Source organism: Schistocerca americana, chromosome 8, assembly GCF_021461395.2.
Source record: "Schistocerca americana isolate TAMUIC-IGC-003095 chromosome 8, iqSchAmer2.1, whole genome shotgun sequence".
In the NCBI taxonomy this organism is placed as follows: domain Eukaryota; kingdom Metazoa; phylum Arthropoda; class Insecta; order Orthoptera; family Acrididae; genus Schistocerca; species Schistocerca americana.
The window spans coordinates 491,318,102-491,342,088 of NC_060126.1; the positions used below are offsets into that span (position 1 = coordinate 491,318,102).

At 42.3% G+C, this 23,987-nt stretch overlaps 1 protein-coding gene across 1 annotated transcript in view; it reads left to right on the forward strand.

Moving 5' to 3' along the window:
- Positions 1-23,987, forward strand: part of LOC124545935 (pacifastin-like protease inhibitor cvp4) — a 166,803-nt gene that overhangs the window by 112,267 nt on the left and 30,549 nt on the right. Inside the window, exon 4 of the mRNA XM_047124896.1 lies at positions 8,478-8,606. Within this exon, the coding sequence (XP_046980852.1) occupies positions 8,478-8,606 (129 nt within the window). The remainder of the gene's footprint in view (positions 1-8,477; positions 8,607-23,987) is intronic.

Consider the following 23,987-nt stretch of genomic DNA (forward strand, 5'->3'; position numbering starts at 1 on the left):
ATGTTTCTGCCAGAGACAGATGGCATAATGGGAAGAGGACGCCGATGCTGTCGCAAAGTGTGTTGCAAGGTGTTCAGCAAGGATCAGTGGATCAGTATACAGAGCACCTTTGAGGATAATTCTTGGACAGTTGATTGTCGCTGGCGGCCCAGAAGGCTATGGAGCTTCGACCAAAGGTGCGATGAAGAGGCATACGTTCCCAGAGAGGAAACATAGCGCCTCCTGCATTTCTTTTCACTTTTTGATAGGGTAATGAGCCATAGCATGGAGACACTTAAAAGCAAGGAGGCTGGCTTGTGAAGGGTGTCAGTCAAATCAGTGCAGCACTTGTTGGCGGTCCTGGACATCGACTGCTACGTCCTTGGTCCACCACAGTACAGTCCCATGACGAGGGCTTCTTGTTGCTAGGGGCACAACAGTACCAGCAGCATGAAGAATAGTGGCAGAGATGCCCTGCACGACTAGATCAATGCAATTCGAGAGAGAGGCGTCGAAGTACACAGGAGGTGTTTATAAAGGCCAATTGGTCCTGTAGAATGTCCAACATGGGGTCCTATCTGCCTGGCGGCGGTAGCTTAATGATTGAATCACTGTCACAAAGATCATCATGGGGTATCCTATGTAGGGAAGCCACACGAGAAGCAGAGGAGATTGTGAGATCGACAACAGTATGGTGCATGAGAGGCACTGAAGTGGATAGGGGAACAGTCATTGAGCAGATGCAAATCAAATTCTGTAATTATAAGTCGGCCAAGCAGAAGACCCCTACCTAACAAAGTGGCAGTCCCCCACAGGGTTGGTGTGCATTGAAGTGCCCAAGGAGGGGATATGGGGCCAGGAGTTGCTATATTAAGGTAAACGGTTCAACACAAGGAAGTGGTCTACCTGGTGTGAGTTAGGCATTGCAAACAGTGTTTGCCAGAGTCGTCTGCACTCTAACCACTATCGTTTCCAAGGCATGAACCATAGTGCAGACCCCTCCATACGCTATTCCGGGGCTGGCACAGTTCAGACAGAACACCCAATAACCATGAAATGTTGGAGAGTGGTCATCACAAAAGCGCGTTTCTTGAAGAGCAAGACAGAATGAAGAGTAGGAGGAAACAAGGCGTTATATTTCCGAGAGGTGACGATTACATCCGCTGTAACTCCGCTCGATTATCATGTGGTGAGAGTCCAGGTGAAACTTGAAAAAGCTGAGGGGAGGTCATGTCACTCGGTCGGTGGTCACCACCAACAAGGATGTGGTGACATCCATAAAAAGCTGGGTCTGAGTCCAGATAAGGAGGAGGGGGCGAAGCGCCCTCCCTCCTCCCCCCTCCCCCTCTGGGAAGTCGCGAAAGGCTCGTCCTTTGACTTGCACTGCTTCTTCTTCTTCTGCCTCAAAGGGAGGGAGGTGGTGTTATCAGTACGGGAATAAGTGGTAGTGATGTTGGGATTGGACAGAGAATGAATGACTTTGGGGCCTTCAGAGTGTGGGTCTCTTGTCTGGCCTGAGGATGCAAGCTACCTGTCCTGTGAATGACGATGAGGGTTCTTCTGAGAGGGAGCCCCATCCCTAGCAGGAGCCTTAGAAGAGAATGTCTTTTCTGGCCGAGGAGGAGGAGGAGCAGTCCCTGATCGGAAGAGATGGGAGCACTGAGGGTGAGGGAAGGGAAGGTGGCCAGGATAGGGGTAAGGGGGAGGGGATAAGAGGGGAAGATTTAACTGAGGCAAAGGTAGAGGAGAGATTTACAGGGTGAAGTCTGTCAAACTCCTTCCAGACCTCAGAGTAACTGATATGGTCAAGGATCTTTATTTGCTGAATTCTTTTTTTTTTGTGTGTACACTGGACACTCCAGTGAGCAGAGTGAATGGAGACCAGAGCAATCAACATAGTTAGGCAGTGGGGTGCTAGAGCTTCCCACATGAAGAGGACGGCCACAGTCTTCACAAATGGGAGGGGCATGACATTGCAAGGACATATGGCCGAACTTGAGGCAATGGAAGCAATGCGTGGGAGGTGGAACATATGTTTTTGTGGTACCTCTGTACACCATTACCTTCACATTCTCGGGCAGGATTTCCCCCTCAAATGCCAGGATGAAAGCGCCAGTGTCTACATGACGGTCCTTAGGGCCTTCCTGGACACACCATACGAAATGGACGCCACTTTGTTCCAGATTGCCCCTAAGTTCGTTATCAGACTGGAGGAGAAGGTCTGTATGGAAAATTACCCCTGTGTCATACTGAGTGACTTGTGAGAAGCTGTTGTCATGGGGATGTCTCTTAACCAGTTTCAGGCACAGAGGTAGGTCACTGACAGGCAGAAGTTGTCTTTATAAGTACAGAGCCAGATCTCATCTTGCTTAACAACTCAACTCCACCGAACTATCCCTCAATATATTCCACAAAGAAAAGGGGTTAGGTGGCGGCAAAAGTCTCCCTGTCGGTTCTCGTATAGACCAGGATCCATGGAAAGGGTTTCTCCCCAAGCTAGAGGGCCTGGCCCTTCTCCCAAAGGGTAGCTAAGGCGCGAAAGGCCAGGAAGGCAGAAACAGGAACTGAGACCGAACTATGTCGAGGAAGCGATGCATCTGCATGTGTCAGACGTCTGCCCTGGTAGCACCCACTCTGAACAGGGGCTCGCCCTGTGGGCGCCACACAGCAACAGCAATTGTTACCTGATAGGATGGTCATTGTTGGGAGTTCTAATGCACCAAAAAGATGGGCAGCTACTCCTAGGCTTGCACAAGACATTCACAGCACAGGTATAATCAGTGTGATCCCTGTAGCTGAGCTGGTGACCTAAGAAGGAGGTGAAAGAGCTATGTCAGGGAGGGAGGGAAAGGGAGGAATGGGAAGAGGGAGATGAGGAGAAGAGGGAGAAGAACTAGCGTCAAAGATGCTAGGGAAGGAGTTCTTCCCCATCTGGTTCACACACAGATTTCAAATCTAGAGATGGAGTTCAAACTCCTGAGGGTGACCAATAAAAGGAAAGCCAAAAAGGTGGAGGAAAAGCAACCAACCAAACCACAAGATGAAGCAAAGTCATGAGGATAAGTGGCCTGACATAAGGAACAACACAAGGAGAGGGAAAGGAAGGGGCAAAGGGAAAGAAGAAGGACCGGGAAGGAGAGGGAAGGGGATGGTAAAGGAATTCAGAAAAAAATAGGTGGCAATAGCTTAGAGACCCATCCATGCGACACACATGCCCACAAAGGAGCAGCCGGCCCCTGGGGGGCTGTCGAAATGGAGGTATTTCTGGTGGTTTGTATGGTTCATGTGGACAGAGGTACTGATGTATGCATCTTCAAATTGAGGTCAATAGTACCTCTCCACAGGTTCCGTTCCTTTATTTCTAATGCCCATTGCCTTACTACTATTGAACACCATCTTTCCCAATGCCTGACTGATTGCAAACCTACAGCCTCCTCCTTAATAGCCATGACCCACTATATCCTCATCCACAATTCCTTCTCCTTTGAAGACATGACCTACAAACAAATCTGGAGTAAGGCTATGGGCACTCACATGGCACCGTCGTATGCCAACTCATTCATGGGCCATCTAGAGGAATACTTCCTAAACATCCATTATCCCATACTTGGAGGGTGAAGACTTCCTATCCGCAATCCTCCAGAACCTGAACATCATCTCTCCCATTCAGTTCACCTGGTCCTACTTAACCCAACAAGCTGCCTTTCTTGATGTTGACCTGCACTTCAAAGATGGCTACATCAGTACCTCTATCCATATAAATCCTACCAACCCCCAGTAGTACTTTCACTTTGAGTCCTGCCACCCATACCATACCAAGAAATCCCTTCCATACAGCCTAGCCACAAATGGCCATCGTAACTGAAGTGATGAGCAGTCCCTCTCGAAATACACCAAAGGTCTCACTGGACCATTATGGACAGTAATTACCCTCCCAACCTTGTACAAAAACAGATCTTCCATGCCTTATCTCTCTGGTCACCCACCTAGTCTCACCGTTTGGCCACAGTAGAGCATTTCCCTAATGACTCAGAACCACCCAAGACTGGAACAACTGAATAACTTTTTCGACCAGGGCTTTAACTACCTCTTGTCATGGCCTGAAATTAAGATTGTCCTACCCACTACCCTTCCCATCCCTCCCATTTGTGATATTCCACTACCCAACGAACCTACATGACATCCTTGTCCATCCCTACACAATCCGCACTCCAAACCTCTTGCCTCATGGCTCATATTCCTGTAATAGACCTAGATACAAACTTGTCCCATACATCTTCCCACCACCACCTTCTCCAGGCTGGGCACAAGCATCACCTATCCCATCAAAGGCAGAGCTGCCTGTGAAACCAGTCATGTGATCTACAAACTAAGCTGCAATCACTGCACTGCTTTCTAAGATGGTATTACAACCAACAAGCTGTCTATCTGCATGAGTGGCCACTGACAAACTGTGGCCAAGAAACAGCTGGACCACCTTGTTGCTGACCACGCCACCCAAAACGACATTCTTCATTTCAATGACTGCTTCGCAGCCTGTGCCATCTGGATCCCTGCCACCAACACTGGCTTTTCTGAATTACACACATGGGGACTCTTACTGCCATATATCCTATGTTCCCATAACCGGCATGGCCTCAACCCTCATTAGTCATTTTCCTCATCCAACAGCCTCTTCCCTGTTCCTACTCCAGCTCTACACAGCCCTCTATTCCGTCAATGCACCCTCAGTCTTTTTACTTCTCTCCTTTATCGCTTCCCCTCCCTACCCCAACCTCTGGCTAACCTTGTGACTGCACCTAACTACCGTAACCTCCCTCCTCCACGTCCCTGTACGCTCCCAAAAGCGGCACTTCACCATCCCCTACCCCTACCCAGCTACCACTCCCCCTCCCCACTCCAGCCTACTCCCTACACCCACCAACCGGTTTCCTCTCCCATCATGTTGCTGCTCGCAGTCTGGCTTCATCGGCAAGAGCCTCTGATCATATGTATGTTAGTTGTGTTTGCATGAGTGTTTGTGTATATGTGTTGTCTATTTTTGAAGAATATCTTGTTAGCTGAAAGCTCACTTTCTGACAGTCTAGTTGTTGTGTCTATCTGCGACTCAGGATCTGCACTATATAGAGAGTAGCAACTATCCTTTTCATAATATTCCTAAATTGAAGATATTAGTTTTGCGCATATAAATTGAGCTACATAAATACACTACTGGCCATTACAATTGCTACACCACGAAGATGACGTGCTACAGACGCGAATTTTAACAGACAGGAAGAAGATGGTGGGATATGCAAATGATTAGGTTTTCAGAGCATTCACACAAGGTTGACGTCGGTGGTGACACCTACAACGTGCTGACATGAGGGAAGTTTGCAACCGATTTCTCATACACAAACAGCAGTTGACCGGCGTTGCCTGGTGAAACGTTGTTGTGATGCCTCATGTAAGGAGGAGAAATGCGTACCATCACGTTTTCGACTTTGATAAAGGTAGGATTGTACCCTATCGCGATTGCGGTTTGTCGTATCACGACATTGCTGCTCGCGTTGGTCGAGATCCAATGGCTGTTAGCAGAATATGGAATCGGTGGGTTCAGAAGGGTAATACGGAACGTCGTGCTGGATCCCAACGGCCTCGTATCACTAGCAGTCGATATAACAGGCATCTTATCCGCATGACTGTAACGGATCCCTGAGTCAACAGATGGGGACGTTTGCAAGACAACAACCATCTTCACGAACAGTTCGACGACCTTTGCAGCAGCATGGACTAGCAGCTCGGAGACCATGGCTGCGGTTACCCTAGACGCTGCATCACAGACAGGAGCGCCTGCTATGGTGTACTCAACGACGAACCTGGGTACACGAATGGCAAAACGTCATTTTTTCGGATGAATCCAGTTTCTGTTTACAGAATCATGATGGTCACATCCGAGTTTGGCGACATCGCGGTGAACGCACATTGGAAGCGTGTTTTCGTCATAGCCATACTGGCGTATCACCCGGCGTGATGGTATGGGATGGCATTTGTTACACGTCTCGGTCACCTCTTGTTCGCATTGACGTCATTTTGAATAGTGGACGTTACATTTCAGATGTGTTACCACCCGTCGCTCTACCCTTCAATCGATCCCTGCGAAACCATACATTTCAGCAGCATAATGCACGACCGTATGTTGCAGGTCCTGTACGGGCCTTTCTGGATACAGAAAATGTTCGGCTGCTGCCCTGGCCAGCACATTCTCCAGATCTCTCATCAACTGAAAACGTCTGGTCAATGGTGGCCGAGCAACTAGATACGCCAGTCACTACTCTTGATGAACTGTGGAATCGTGTTGAAGCTGCATGGGCAGCTGTACCTGTAGACACCATCCAAGCTCTGTTTGACTCAATGCGCAGGCGTATCAAGGCCGTTATTTCGGCCAGAGGTGGTGGTTCTGGGTACTGATTTCTCAGGATATATGCACCCAAATTGCGTGAAAATGTAATCACATGTCAGTTCTAGTATAATATATTTGTCGAATGAATACCCGTTTATCAACTGCATTTCTTCTTGGTGCAGCAATTTTAATGGCCAGTAGTGTATATTCAGTTGTTATAATTAATCGTTTAACGTTGTCATTAAAGTAGAAAATGGAAAAAAAGTGGTAGCACAAGAATCGAAGCCAGGCTGACGAATTATCAGCCCCTGCGCTTGACCACTAACCAAGCGAGCTAGAACATGGAGTGCTACTCATAAATCCTTCATACCCTACACTGCGATGAAGCAAATGCCAGCAGGAGGATAGGAACACTAATGTGAAACCACACTATTGTGCAGGATATCAGTGGCGCGGCAAATTCAACAAGAGAGAGAGAGAGAGAGAGATGATTGTACTTCCTAACAGGAAAGCAAAGATTTAATGCAAGCCAGTAAAATGCTACACCGCGTGTGGGAACACTCAGCCCTTACAGCTATTGCTTCTCAAGACTCTCTCATACTTTGCACTTGCCCAATACGTTACACACACTTTTAAAGAAAACTACTGACTTGGTGCTGTAAGCAGTATACCACTCCTAGTGCCGGATGGGATGATGTCGCTTCAGAGCATGCACAGTCGGAAACAGACAGCTGTGTTCCAGCACTAAGTTGACGGTAGTGCGACTCAGCACTCGACACTGGTTTCTAGTTATCGCAGAAAGAGTGTTTTCGTCCATTTTATTTGTATTCCAGCAGTCATTCCAAGGAAAATGGCGTAGTTTCAGTACAATTACCAACAAGCATTCTAAGAGGAATGACGTACTTTTAGTATGATTTCTGGCTTTCCTTCGAGGAGACATGGCATAATTTTAGAGCGATAGTTACAGTGTGCTGTAGCAGATTAGGACACGATAACCGTCCGCGATTGTCAGGTATGATTGATACAGGACGCAAATTAATATATCCGCCGTCCGCGGATAGGAAAATCTCAGAGTGTGGGTTATAGCGTTTTTATTTAAACTAAAGTCTTTCTTCAAAATTTACAAAACAATATTCGTGAGGTAGGACTGATCCTCCAAGACTACCAATAACTAAATCAAAGATTCTTCCAAACATAAACTGTCTGTAGTAACCATACAACTTCATCAAACCAAGCTCCGGGCGTCTCGTGCAGAGCGGCGCGGAGTCCACATTGCCGTCACCTGAGTCCGAGGACGAGAAGAGGCCCTGCGGGGATGGCTCGGGTACGCTGGTGGCGGTGGACGATGAGGCGGCGGCTACGATGACACCAGTGGGCTCGCTCGGCGTGAACCGCCTCTCCAGGCTCCTGCGCCAGCCTAAATACTGCTCGGCGCATGGATATGGCTGGCTTTATTTGCAGTCACGTGTCGAGCGGAAGGAAAGAGGTCCGTGGCTGTAGCGACCTCTTGCGGCGCCGTGGACGCCTCCTGGTGGTCTCTAGGAAGCGTCTGTGTTTCCGGGACGACCGGCCAGGCAGACCCCTACTCGGTCTGGGGCCCGCTCTACCGGTGTGCTTCGCGGGAAGCGAGAGTTGCAGGCGCTTAGTCTGGACACAGTACAAATAATATCCAAAGAGCAGCAGCACATTTCGTTAGTAGTCAATGCTGTAAATGTAAAAGCTTTATGATGATACTAACCAACTCCAGAGGCTTTTTACATCATGGTGTTGTTCACTATTAAAATTCGGGGAGTGTTCATCCTTAGAACAGTTACCCAGTATATTACTTCCTCCTATGCGTATCTAAAACGAAAAGTTTATGAAGGCGAAATTAGACCGATTCGAGATCACGCAGTTGTTCAACAGAAGTCGTTCTTTCCACGGACCATTAGTAACTTGAACAGGAACGGGATGAAGGGACAGCTGTACACAAAATACCCTGCGCCACACACCATGAGGTGGTTTGCGGAGTCCAGCGTAGATGAAAGCCAACGTATGAAACGTTACTTTGGGTACCGACAAGTGCAGTTGTGTGCAGTAACGATCGCTCTAGGACAAATTATTATTTTTGTTACAGCTCAGCTTCCTGAAGACAAGTGTGTCCCTGGAACTACGCTTAAGAAGTCCTGTAACACGTGTAAGTGCAGCAAAAGTGGCAGACCAATCCACTGCACCAATCTCCAGTGTCATCCGCTACTGGGCGTAGGTAAGTGTATTTGCTCACACACTGTTGTTTTTGACTTGGAAATTTGTTCACTTGCAATGAATTCCTTGATATCAGCTGTATTTGGTACGTGTCTTTTACCCAATACTGATATATGACCATTTGTGCTGGAGTGGGGCTCGAACCGGCATTTCCTACTTATTGCAAACAGTCGCCTCAACTACTTTGTCTATCCATGCATGCACCGCAAACGGACCCAAACGTCCAAACGTCACACTGTCTACATCCGTATCTCGTAGTCCCGATCCAGCATGGATTTACATATGCCACTATTGGGTAGTAGATCTGTACCTAACTTAAATGATATCAAGGAAGTCGTAGTCAGCGAAAAAAAATTCATAGTATTTCTTACAGCTGTGAATCGTCAACAGCGTATGTTCTTTTAGACATGCATATAAGTATTAGTAACCTATGCCAGCATACGACAATAATAACGCTGGTCTCGACTTCTCGTTGTATCAATGTCCGTGTTGCAGGAAACCAGGTGATGTCGCGACCATTAGGTGAAGAATTTGGTTGGCTGCGATATAAAGGGACTAGTCTTGGGAGACTGGAATATGGTTGTAAGGGAAGGAGAAAAAGAAAGGGTTGCGGGAGAATATGGGCTTGGTACTAGGAATGAGAAAGGCGAAAGACTAATTTAGTTATGGAATAAATTTCAGTTACAGCGAATACTTTGTTCAAGAATCACTAGAGGAGGAAGTTTAGTTGCAAGAGGCCGGGAGGTACGGGAAGATTTCAGTTGTATTGCATCATAGTCAGGCGGACATTCCGAAATCAGATGCTCGATTTAAGGCGTATCCTGGAACAGATACAGAATCACATCACAATGCAGTAGTGATGAAAAGTTGTCTGACGTTCAAGAGGCTAGTCAGGAACAATCAACGCTGAAAAAAGTGGGATACGGAAATACTAACGAATGAAGGGATAAGCTTCAAGTTCTCTGTGGCTAAAGATACTGCGATAAAAAATAGTTTAGTGGACGGTTCTGCTGAATAGGACGAACATCTCTAAAAAGGGCGAACATAGAAGTTGGAAAGAAAAACCTACATGAAGAATGTGAGGTAACCGAAACAGAAACGATTGTCAGAAGGACTGATTCAGCATATACAAAAGTCATAACAACTTTCGGTGAAATTAAAGGCAAGGGTGGTAACACTGGGAGTGCAATGAGAATTCCACTATTAAATGCAGAGGAGAGAGCGGATAGATGAAAGAGTACGTTGAAGGCACCTATGAGGGTGAAGACGTGTCTGATGACGTGATAGGAGAAGAAACGGGGGTTGGTATAGAAGGGATAGGGGATCCAGTATTAGAATAAGAATTTAAAACAGCTTTGGAAGGCTTAAAATCGAACAAGGCAGAAGAGATAGATAACAATCAATGAGAATTTCTAAAATCACTGGTGAAAGTGGCAAAAAAAGACTACTCAAGACGCTCGGTAGAATGTATGAGTCTGGCGATTACCATCACAACATCCACACATTTCCGAAGATTACAAGAGCCGACAAGTGCGAGAATTGTCGCACAACCAGCTTAACAGCTCAGGCATCCAAGTTGCTGACAAGGATAAGACACAGAATAATGGAAAATAAAACTGAGGATGTCTTAGATGACGACTAGTTTGGCTTTGTGAAAGGTAAAGGCATCAGAGAGGCAATTCTGACGTTGTGGTTGACACTGGAAGCGAGACTAAAGAACAGCAAGACAAGTTCGCAGTATCTGCCGACTTGCAAAAACCGTTCGACGATGTCAGATGATGCAAGATTTTCGAAATTCTGAGAAAATATGGGTAAGCTATAGAGAGGTGTAATATACAACATGTAAAAGAACCAAGTGGGAACAATAAGAGTGGAAGACCAAAAACGAAGCACTTGGATTAAAACGAGTGTAAGACAAGGATGTAGTCGTTCACTCTTACTGTTAAATCTGTACACCGGAAAAGCAATGACAGAAATAAAAGAAAGTTTCAAAGTGGGATTAAAATACAAAGTGAAAAGATATCAGTGATAACATTCGCTGGTGACATTCCCATCGTCAGTGAAAATGAAGGGAAAATAGGGGATTTTCTGAATGGAATGAGCAGTTTAATGAGTGCAGAATATGGTTTGAGAGTAAATCGAAGAAAGACGAAAGTAATAAGAAGTAGCAGAAATGACAACTGCCAGAAACTTACCATCAGGATTGGTGATCATGAACTAGATGTAATGAAGTAATTCTGCTACTTAGGCAGCAAACTGATGCATGACGGGCAGAGCAGTGAGGACATAAAAAGCAGACTAGCGCTGGCAAAAAGGGCATTCCTAACGAAGACAAGTCTACTACCCTACTGGCCATTAAGATTGCTACACCACGAAGATGACGTGCTACAGACGCGAATTTTAACCGACAGGAAGAAGATGCTGTGATATGCAAACGATTAGCTTTTCAGAGCATTCACACAAGGTTGGCGCCAGTGGCGACACTTACAACGTGCTGATATGAGGAGCGTTTCCAACCGATTTCTCATATGTCTCATGCAGGAAAGAACGAACAGAGGGCACCTAATGGGAAGCTTCCAGAACAAGTAGTAATGAAATTGGTAGCTCCATATCGCAATAAGGGGTGAAATGTAACTACTGATAATATTTTCACTATGGTCACACTTGGGGAGAGACTGGAAAAAGAGAAAACTAGTCTTGTCGGCACTATCAACCGTGCAAGAAAAGAAATTCCGAACACTATAAAAAAGAAAATGAAAACTCCTCTTTATACGTCTGTTCTCTTGAAAAGGGAAGGTGGTTCAAATGGCTCTGAGCACTATGGGACTCAACTTCTGAGGTCATCAGTCCCCTAGACTTAGAACTACTTAAACCTAACTAACCTAAGGACATCACACACATCCATGCCCGAGGCAGGATTCGAACCTGCGACCGTAGCGGTCTCGCGGTTTCAGACTGTAGCGCCGAGAGCCGCACGGCCACTCCGGCCAGCGGAAGGTGGTACTCTCACTGTCTACCAAGGGAAAAAGAACAAAAATGTTCTTCTGCATAGCACCTTGCACACAGATGTTGAAATACAAAATAATTCAAAACATCTTCCCGAAACAGTGAGCTTCTACAATAGTACAAAATTTTGCTGTAGATGTCTTGGACCAGATGACGAGGAAATATTCTGTCCACTCTGGTACTCGGCGATGGCCTGTACTCGTATTTCACAATATCCTTGATTTAGCAGCCATCAACGCATGGATCATTTTCAAACTAGTGACAGGGATCAAAATAAGTAGGAGGAATTTCATCCTAAATCTAGCAGAAGAATTACGTAGAGCCTATATGGAAACCAGAAATCAGAAAAGGATGCCAAAGGATGGAAAAGAAAAGGAAGAAAAGGGCGATGGCGATAAAGAAAGAGAAGAAGCGGAAATTCCTGCGAAAGTAAGAAAACTGTGCCAATCGAGGAAATGCAGAAACAAGACAAATGAAGTGTGCAGTAAATGCAAGAGATACGTCTGCGGGCTGTGTACATATTAAGTAATAAAGACAGTAGTTTGTAATGCTTGTAAGTAGGATTAGGTACTATATATGGTCATATTTTATGATTGGTCTTTCTCTTAACATATTCATGGGTACTTAGTTTCTCCAGTAAGATTAAATTCTATTAATTTTAAAACTACTGCAATACAATTAGTATGGTTGCAAATAAATATTGTGAACTATGTTCTTTAATATTAGTAATATTATGTTCCTGTTGTTGTTGTAAAATACAATGACACTGTTATTAAACGTAATTAAAGTGATACAGAGTTATCAAGGTCATTAATATTTACATTAAACACCACAGCATGTACTTACAAAGAAAGTGGTCACTTTGACCACATCGGCGGTTCTAAGTATAGTACTAGTTCCGGCGGTTCTAGTGTTAAATCATTATTCTTAGCCATTTATGAGTCACACCTTACTTGTTATGACCATATTGTTTTCTTCATTAGTTACTTATATATAAATACACACAGATATCAATGGGACAAATTATGTGAAAATCAACAACATTGTTCAAATATTAGCTCTTGCATACTTCATATTCTATTAACCTTTCAACTGACACAAAACCTCCATTACACATTTCTCTCTCAGTTCAATGTTATATTAACTTCACGTATTTCTTGCATCATCATCTATTGATCATCTTCTTTGCATCAATAATTTAAAAAATCCTTCATCCTCCCTAACTTCTCCATACACCATCCAACTCATTACACTAAACATCCTTATACTTCATAATATTCATCTGAACTAGTAACTCCTCATCTGTATGTCGTTTAAGTAGTTTTTTACTTATCCCAATCATCATGTGTCATATCCTTCCAATTCTTTATAGTTCCTTTGATTTTTATGACTCATTCAATAAATCTACAATATTACATAAATTGTTTAGGGATAATAATTAGCTACACTCACTCACTATTATTTCTATAGTTCTGACTTTGAACTGTAACGCAAAACACGGTGTCTTTGATATCTCAAATATTAGTTTAACATTGCTTTCATATTATTGTAATGACTGTATGACAAGACTTACTAAGCTGTTTCTCATTGAAACATTGGACTATGACTGGTTAGTAAACTTAATAATTTCTATAATTTTCTTACTCTGAGGATAGGAAAGTTAGGAGAGAAATGAGACTTGAAAGGGAAAGTAAAGTCCCACACGGCTGGGTGTGTACTAGTCGCCAGTTGGTATACCAGCAAAATAGTTGTTGGTTCACTATGCCTGCTCTGACTCTACTTCATCATCTGGGTTACCCCCGTATATCTTAAGAGATTGGCGATGTAGTAAATCTTCACGTTTGGCACCTTGAATCGCTTTGACAAACATTTATTCTGATACTCCCCTTCAAGCTGATTGCAACTATTATCGTCTTGTCTCGTCCTAACTTCCCAGGTGGAAACTTTACCTCTCAGTCTGTCTATTGAAAACTGTATTTCGTATTCATCTTTAAAGTACACACTGAAATTTCCTTTTAATGATTTGGTAGATATCATTGGGTGCAATTCTCCTTTCATGCTATACTTCTCCCCTGGGTGTATCAGTTATCACTCTTGACTACCACAAACACATTATCTTCCTCACCATCACAGATTTACTATTAATTTTCCTATCAATGAATTCAGTTTTATTCTCCCGTTCTTGTATACCCTCTTTTAAGTTGTTGATCTTTTTCTTGATTTGCTGATCGTTCTGACACAGTATTGTTATCTCTTCAATCTAATTCAGAGCTGTATTGTACAACTACCTTTTTCCTGAGTTCAGAATGGTTCCCATGGCTCTGAGCACTATGCGACTTAACTTCTGAGGTCATCAGTCGCCTAGAACTTAGAACTAATTAAACCTAACTAATCTAAGGACATCACACACATCCATGCCCGAGGCAGGATTCGAACCTGCGACCGTAGCGGTCGCTCGGCTCCAGACTGTAGCGTTTAGAACCGCACGGCCACTCCGGCCGGCTGTTCCTGAGTGTACAATAGTTTTCGAAGCTATTGTTAGTCACAAACTGTAAAGGAATCACGCTTGCCTCAGGCCATGTTGTACAAACATAACCTAAAGCACACGAAGTTTGACAGCATTGCAAAAGCAAAGCCACAGCAAGCGGTGCAAATGATGCAGTATGACAGCAACTAGAATGTTGTTGTGCAAACTCTACAACATGGAATAATAACACGCAACATCCGAGCTCCACCACCCCAACGCGTCCTAGTACTGATAGGAGAAATGCAGAGGCAGGTAAAAATCATCCATAACTCAGACGCCAGAGTGCAGACAGGTTGCTGGTTAAACGAGGGCAAATGGTCACCTAGCCTGCTACCATAACGTGTTGTCTGGTTTTAAACACTCCCGTTTCAGACATGTCGTCTCCATTATCTGGTCATTCCACCTGTGTCACTGATACCGATGGGATGACAGTCTCGCTAGATATAGGTTAACTCTAGTGGCAAACCGTGATGTACTGCCTGCTGCCTGTATGAAGACTTCAGTTACGAGACTATAGCCTACCAGCTATGGGTGGACCGCACCACTCAACGCCGCCGCTACAGACGTGGCACAGCCGTGACTGATAAAAGATGAGGACCTAAAAGGCGTTCCTCTGGTGAAGGGGCAAATTGACTGACTGCAAGACGCCATCTTCTGCATGCTGGATGGGCACCTGAGTGTCTCCTCCCAGGCTGTATGTGTACCGCCTTCCTGGCTGTATGGTGACTGTGCTTGGAGAAACCTGGGCTTCCGCTTTCGCATCCACTGCCATCTGGAAGATGCCGTGGGTACGGGTCTAAGCGCACGCCCATCTTCGAGAGTGCTGAGGCCCGTCGTATCAACAGAGGCGCTTCCACGGGTCGCATCTTTGGTTCCCGCTACCGCAACCCACGTCGGCTTGCTCTCAGGCATTCCTCGTCGACACCTTAGAAAGTAGCTTAGACTGTTCCTTGGCGCCAAAAGAGAGAATATTCATTGTAGCGATCACGTCAATATAATGTTATTACAGATACCGCTGTTTCACTGAAGCCTTCGGGAGTAAGACTTTAACACCCACCAACTCTCCGAACTTGAACGCTGTCACGTGTAACATGATCACCTAAATTGTGCAACTTAAACGCCCACTGGCCTCCAGATTCGAGGGTTGACAATTACAAAAGGTGTAGAGCAGTGGTTCTCTCAGCACCCGCCACTGTCCCAATTTGTGGTCAGAAGTGGTCTTCATGACACCCGAGATCGCCACTACTGATCGTTATGTCGACATTACTGCAATCCGATTTGCTCGTCTTGCATTCTGCACATCGGAATGAAGGATGGTGACAGAATTATTTTTCTCCCTTGAAATGGCCGCTTCGTTTCACTTTTAGGCCATGGTAGATCACAGAGGCACTATTTCACTTTGAAAGTAACTCAGGTATAGCACTGTGAACCTCCTGAGCTGTCCGAGATCAGCGGCAATTGTCACGAAATGTATTTGACACATATCAGATGTGCGCGTGTTGCTATGCACCAAGGCTGTGCCAGCCAGATGTTTTACTTCCTGACGATGGGATCATATGGCACGGGAACTGCAATGAATGTAGATGGACTATGATATTCCATGAGAATTAGAGTAACTCCTCTCGTGTTGTGTTTAGTTTGAACTGGTGTTCGCTTCCTCTGACTTGTACATTTCCTTGAGTAGGCAGTAGTAGAGTACAAAATATGCCGATGGAAACACGTTCCGCTACTATCAGTGAGTCTCTTGTCGCTATGACATCTACATCTACATCTACATACATACTCCGCAATCCACTATACGGTGCGTGGCGGAGGGCATCTCGTACCACAACTAGCATCTTCTCTCCCTATTCCACTCCGAAACAGAACGAGGGAAAAATGACTGCCTATATGCCTCTGTACGAGCCCTAATCTCTCTTATCATATCTTTGTGGTCTTTCCGCGAAATATAAGTTGACGGCAGCAAAATTCTACTGCAGTCAGCCTCAAATGCTGGTTCTCTAAATTTCCTCAGTAGCGAATCACGAAAAGAACGCCTCCTTTCCTCCAGAGACTCCCACCCGAGTTCCTGAAGCATTTCCGTAACACTCGCGTGATGATCAAACCTACCAGTGAGAAATCTAGCAGCCCGCCTCTGAATTGCTTCTATGTCCTCCCTCAATCCGACCTGATAGGGATCCCAAACGTTCGAGTAGTACTCAAGAATAGGTCGTATTAGTGTTTTATAAGCGGTCTCCTTCACAGATGAGCCACATCTTCCCAAAATTCTACCAATGAACCGATGACGACTATACACCTTCCCCACAACTGCCATTACATGCTTGTCCCACTTCATATCACTCTAGTCTTACGCCCAAATATTTTAAAACTTCCCCTTTGAAAAATTCTACATGACTGTGCTTAAACTGATACACAATATTTTTGGCGCAACGCAATCTGACTTTCAAAAATCCTTACAAAAGAATGGCCCTGACTAACATTAACCTATACCTTTCATGAATCACTTACCTCACAAAAATCTTCGTTACACGAACTACTGCAATATAGCGAGCGCCACTACTGGCAGCTAAATAAAAGATTCTAACTACTGAAGGCACTAACTACAGATTTGATAGAGAACAAACAATGTATTTACCTTAATAGTGTTCAAAAGTCATAATATATATATATAGCAGTTCACGACATCCAGTCTTACAGATTTCAAAACTCCGCCTTTTCTCTCCCCACATCCAGCACTGCTGGCGGTTCACCTCAAACTGCGCAACGCTACGCTCTGTTAACAGCCAACTGCCCAACACTACAATGGCAAATTCCAACAATGCCACTCAGCCACAGACTGCACATAGCACAGCCAGTGATTTTCATACAGAGCGCTACGTGGCGTTACCATTAAAAAAACCTAAACAGCCTACTTACATAGCTTCCATGCTCCCCACAAAAAATTTCACAAATTGTTTTGGGCAGTTGCCAATACAGATTTGAAAAAAATTTCATAATTACAATAACAAAGATATCAAATGCACACACTTATCGATATGATGTTGGTCAAAAGCTAGAATTTTGTCACAGTCCATAAAGACAGTCCTGATCGTTCATCACAGTAAAATTGCAGAGTTTTTCTCAAAGTCTCAGCGGCAAAATAGAATGCACACGGAAGTAGTGGATTTCCATGCAGTCTTGAAGAAGTAGTGTTGTCTTTCCAACGGAAAGACAGTGCTGACTCTTGACATGCAGACAGGTAATGGGCCACAACAGAGCAAACCCACAGCAGAGTCAGTCGACGTTTTGAAGAATATTGGTAGGTAGGTCATCACAGAGCAGACCCACTGTAGTCCTGGCAGAGAGTATGGTATTGGTGGGCCACCAGAGGTGCAGACCCACTGTAGACCTTGTAGAGACGGCCAACAGCCATCTGTTGCGACTGTGCAGGTGCACAATCACCATAGAAGAGTCTTACGGAGAATATAGCAAGTCCATAAACCACTACTTGTGTGACTCACAAAGTTTTTGAATTGTCCTTAGAACCAGCAATGCTGTTAATCAGTCCCTTGCTGAATTATTAACACACGTCCAAACACTAGCAGTCCTCCTTTTTTTTCACATATTGTACATATAGTATGACCGACAGAAATGTGTGCAGTGAAATGAATGATTACAAGTTACTTAATTTGATGAACTGGTGTCAATTACAATATTATAACATGAGAATACAATAACATAGGTACAAAATACATCATTAAAGAACATAACAATACAGATAACATTTGTAGTAATACAGGCTTTACAAAAGAATAGAAATATACATATACATCAATGTTACAGGAATTATGACATAAGTTCATACATAAAAGATCACAATAACTTTTGAAACATCAAATTCACACATGAGCATTAAAACAAAACAATAAATAATGCCTAAACATCTTTACGAATTAAATAACTTATTATTAATGCAAATCATATTTGAGGATAACAGTATTCCTCTTCATAGTGAATGTAGCTTAGTATTAGAAGAGAAAAAAATTCTATGAAACAGTACACAGAGACAGGAAGAAAACAAATACACAAGGGTACACAAACACATAGTGGGAAAGGACAGGGTTTGTTTTCAGTGTAACATTTGGTACTGTAGTCCAACCCAAAACTTCATTCCATAGATCGATCCTCTTATTTCAACATTTGCTCCGGCCAAAAAAAAAAAATCCTATCCAAGCATGCTTTCTGTATTCTGTTCACATCCTCTATCAAAAATAGTTTTTCTCCACTGTACACTACTTTTTTGGCCAAACCATTTTCTCATGGCATCTCAATGCATTTCTTCCAATTCATCATAGTTAGTTTCTTATATAGTCTACCCCCTCTTAAGCTAACTTAAATCTACTGAGCTCACATGCTAAACTAAGAGACGATGCAATGCAGCAGCACAAAACAATTAACACAAACAGCAATGACAAAAAAATGCAAATTGGCAAAGCAAGCAGCAATATATGTAAGTTATATATAAGTTATATATAAGTTAGCAAAGCAAATGCAACATTATCACTAATATGAGCCAATGTGCAGCAAAAAGAAAAATAAAGCAGTAGTAAAGATGGCTTAACAGAGTAATACAAAGTGAAATTCAGTAGCACTATGCCTGGCACACAGCAGCAGCAAATGCAATAACTTATACCTAAACATGACACAGCTACAGCAGAAAAAATATTACAGTAAAAATGGCCATGTTTAATACCTATGTCACAACTTAATACTGGAGTGATGCATCAACTTAACTTACACTACTAAAAAGTTACCAGTCATTGACAAAAATTATGTATGCAATTCCTGTGAAGGGAAATGTCTTTTTGTGCTCCCTCGTTTTTTTTAAGTAGATAATAAAATTACTGTTTACTGGATCTGTAGGCATAAAATATCTGTATTAGTACATCTATTAAATTTTATTTTAACCAATGCTGCAGTAGAGCTAGAATCTAGATATTAAACAAAATGAGCAATCTCTCAACTAGAAAGACAATAGATGTAAAATGTTTCTCATCATTTCATTAGGAATTTTAGTAAATATCATAAATTAAGAGCTCCACGGTATAATCATATGTTTTAAGGTTTGAGCGTGTCGCATTTTCGATGCTTTCTACAAGGGAATGTCAATAGCGAAGATGATGGCCTCTTTTTTTTCCTCCACCTGTGACTCTGAAAGGCACACACTAATGCTTTTTTCCAGGTGACTGTCACGCAGCTGGATGCCCACGACGCATTACGTGCAGGTGGTCACTTAACTTTCTTGCCGAAATATTTATGACACCAGTTTGCACTACAGTGACAGTCTCATATAAAAATTTCACAGGTCGAGAATTTGAGTTTCAAATCTGTAGAAACAAAATCCTGTAAATATAACAGTGTGCAAAAAATTTTTGCCAGCATAGTGATACATTCACGCATATACACACATTTCATAACTCTTAAAGTACGATTCTCGGTTTCCAACATCCTTTTTCACAAACCAGAGTCCCTAACCACTACTCAATATTCCTTGCTTTATTACACATATACATATTTGTAGACACTTCTTCAATATTTCATCATAATAAATACTTAGCATAATCAAATTCCTCATATAGCATCAGCTTATTGATCATAAACATACCGCAACAGCGTAATACACATCGTCATCATAACATCATAAAACCTCAGCCAAATCTCAAAATCGTCGTGGTTTCCTCCAATAATTTCAAAACCTAAAAAAAATTCTCTGCTCATGTCAAAAGTTTCATCTACCTCAAACGTACTTTAAAAATCATGATCCCATACCAAATACATCATTCAAAGCTCTCATAGTATGACAATAGTTCCGAAAAAATATGAACATTTCACAAAGTACAGACAAAATACAATTTCATAAGTGTGAAGTTATCCAACTGTGTGATTACGTAAACATCTGTCACTGATGTAGTAAAATAAATATTTGTCTCTCTCAGTTAAATGATCAGATAGCTACGTAATTCTGTGTTAGAGAAATATCGTACCGATGTGTAAAGTTGTATAAGCAAATACCATATTAGCTAGGGCTCCTTGTGCTTGCCACACACATGGTACACAAAGTAAGCGTGTACCCCCCTGAGGATTAATGTAATTATACCCTCAGGTGTTACAGATTACAGCAATGGAATGAAATGTATCACGGAAAACTATCTTTGTAATTGAAAAATCTTGAAAAATAAATGGTTTAAGTACAAAATTAATCACTCAAATGCGTGTCCTGTAGCGCTAAATGTGCATCTTACTGTAAGATAATTCTGTGCAAGTGTCGTAGTTATCGTCCTCTGTAAGCAAAGTTCTGCTGAAGTCAATGTACTTACCTCATCATAAACGAAAGTGAAATGCTTTGCGTATAGATATCGTAGTTGTTACGTACCTTACCGTGATCAAGAAAGTATTATACTGTAACGTATTGTTGTGCTACAGAAATGGCTATCTCATTGTAGCTATACCACAAAAGTTACTACTAAAACAAGTTTTACTTTCCAGAATAATACAGAAAAACTGTGCAGATATAAAACAGATACATCGCAAAAGCAATAATGTAAATTGTGTCACATATTGCTAGCGTCGTGATATAATAGTGTAGCTGTCAAATAAACTAACCACTGTGTCATCTGGTATCTCACAGAAAGTACTTTAAATCCAGAATGTGTTTTCAAGTAAACCAAAATGCGCATTAAAATCTCATTAGCAGTACCGGTACATGTTTTAAGTATGTTAGCCTTATAGTCGTTACGTAATCGTGCAACTAACAAGCAAGAACGTACACACACAATAACATTGTGTCGTCTGTTCACTATAACAATGCACTCGTAAATACTGTCTAAATATGTTCCCTAGGTTCTAGACTGGATAGTGAACTTGAAAACATTGTTGCATGTTAACAGTTTCTAAGTCCGACAAAGCATACTAGTGAAGTGAAGTGAAAAACTTTATGGCAAAGACTAAGTTATAAAGCAGATTATCCTTCAATAAAAGGTTTTACATGTGAAATGTGGTGCAATCCTTTACTCTTCCTCGTACGCAATTATCATGTGATATACGTCGGATTCTGTAAGGACCATTGTAAACTAAAAGAATTTGTGACTCAAGTGTTTCTTCTTATGTGACAATGAATGAGCTTTAATGAGAACTTTCTGACCAATATATAATTTCTTTGCATTTGCTTTATCGTGTAGTTTTGCCCTTTTGTCTGCTTCAGATTTTATATTTTTAATAGCTAAATCAATTATGTCTTTGTGTCGAAGTTTACGTGTATTCGGAAAAGGTACAAGCTCTCGGATTCTGTTCGGTGGTTCTTCATTCTTTAGTACAAGAATAGGTGGTAAAGCAGTGGAATCACGAGGAATTTCATTCAGCACGTTTTGAAATACGTGTAAATATCTGTCCCAATGCTGATGCTTTCTGTGACAATAAAGTCTGCAAAGCTTATTGATTTCTTTCATAATCCGTTCAGACGGGTTACAATGTGGTGAGTACAATGAAATAAAAACAGGTTTGATTTTATGGTTCCGAAGCACGCGTGACCAAACAGCAGATCTGAATTGCGGTCCGTTATCTGAAATGACTTTACTAACGTTTCCAGCTTCACGTAAGAAATTTTTAACAAAGGCGTTGGATACAGACCGTCCAGTGGCTTTACGTAACGGAGTGAAAGAAACAAATTTTGAAGTAAGTTCAACAGCGACTAGAACGTACGAAAATCCATTCGATGTTCTGACAAGGGGTCCCAAGAGATCAACAGCAGCAAATTCTTTTAATTTAGAAGGAATGATAGGAAAAAACGGAGCACGATGTGAGATAGTAGATGGTTTAGCTTTTTGACAAAGTTTACAAATACACAAGACTCTTCGAATTCTCTTTTCCATATTGTTAAAGTAACAAGTCGTTCGAAGAATATGATAACATTTTCGTGGATCAAATTGTGTGTAGCTGAAATGATTGTACCAAATGAGCTTATTAACGAAATCGTCTGGAATGCAAAGTACCCATAGCTTGTCATCAACAGTGCAGCGTTTGAAGAGTATGTTGTTTCCAATAATAATGCCGAATCTGAGTGTGTGTCTTTTCATGCCATTTACTTTTGATGTCTTTCCAAATCGGATCGTTATCTTGTTCATGAGCAATGTCCTTTAAAGATGTGGTGATGAAGTTTTCAAAGGCGACTTTCTGAATGTAAAGAATACTGAAATTTTTCTCGAAGTTGCCTTCTGTGTTACTTTTCTCAAGCCCCGCCGGTGCACGTGACAGTGCGTCTGCAACAATGTTCTCCTTGCCGGGAATGTAGACTATTGTGAAGTGGAATTCTTGCAGAAACAATGCCCAACGTTTTAACCTATCATGATTTAATTTTGAAGAAATAAGAAATTATAATGCACGATGATCACTGTATACTTTTACGTGCTTACCAGAAAGAAAGAAACAGAATTTGTTAAATGCCCAAACGATAGCTAAAGCTTCTAATTTAGTAACGGAATTTTTTTTTCAGATTTTGTTAGCACTCGGCTAGCAAAAGCAATGGTTTTCTGAACAGTAGTGTCATTTTCTGTGGCTTCTTGAAATAAATGGGCACGTAGACCGACTTTAGAAGAATTCGTGCTAAGGCAGAATTCTTGTGACAGATCTGGATGAGCTAGTATTGGCGCGTTAAGTAGCGATTCTTTCAAAGAATTGAATTCCAACTGTGCTTGTTCGTCCCAGTTCCAAATAGTATTTTTTCCAGTGAGAGAACAAAGTTTTGGTGTAACTAGAATTTGCATATTCAGAAAACGACGGTAAAAATTTACGAGACCTAGAAAACTGCGGACTTGTTTTTTTGTGGATGGAACTGGAATGGCTCTGATTGCTTCTAACTTTTCAGGATCCGGCTGAATGCCTTCAGAAGAAATAATATGTCCCAAAAACTTCACCTTTGTCCTACCGAATTCAGACTTTTCCAAGTTAATTGTAATTCCAGATTCTGCAAAAATATGGAACAAACTGTTGAGGATGCGATTTAAGTTGCTCCCACGAGGCTTCTCATATTAGAATATCACCCACATATAAGGTGATGTGACGTTTTAAGAAATCAGGTAATATGGAATTTAGCCCGCGAATGAACGCTGCTGAAGAAATGTTCAAACCAAAAGGAAGTTTCCGAAATTGATAACAAACGCCGAAACAAAGGAAAGCTGTGTATTTTCTACATTCTGGATGAAGTTCGATCTGATAAAAGCTGGATCTGAGATCAATAGAAGACAACACTTTTACACCATTAAAATGTTGAAGAAGTTCTTCCAACTTTTGCGGCCTGTCTGTTTCAGGAATGATGATAGTATTGATTTGTCTCGAATCTAAGACAAGCCTGATCGATCCATTTTTCTTCTCAACAACATGTAATGGATTGTTGTATGAGCTTACTGCAGGCTCAATAATGCCCTCGTCAAGCATAGATTGTATTTCTGTTCTAACATGGTCCCTATAATGTGCCGGAATTACGTATGGTCTAACACAAAATTTAGTATGCTCACGAACACGAAATTGGTATTGAGATCCCTTGATTTTTCCTGTTTTGTGAGTAAAAACTGTGGAATGTGCTTGTGAAATCTCAAAAACCTCCTGCCTATCAGTGTCATTACAATTCTCAATTGTGTGAATTTTATTCTGAATAAAGTCATTAGTATCAAATGCGCCGTCGATATCATCCCTGTCAGTACTTGCAGAGTGATTGTTAGTGTCAAGTTCCGTCGAAAATTCCGAACTGTTGTCTAACGGGAGATAAAGCCGATTAATTTCTTCGTCATGGTTTGAGAGCCAATCTTCAAATTTCAA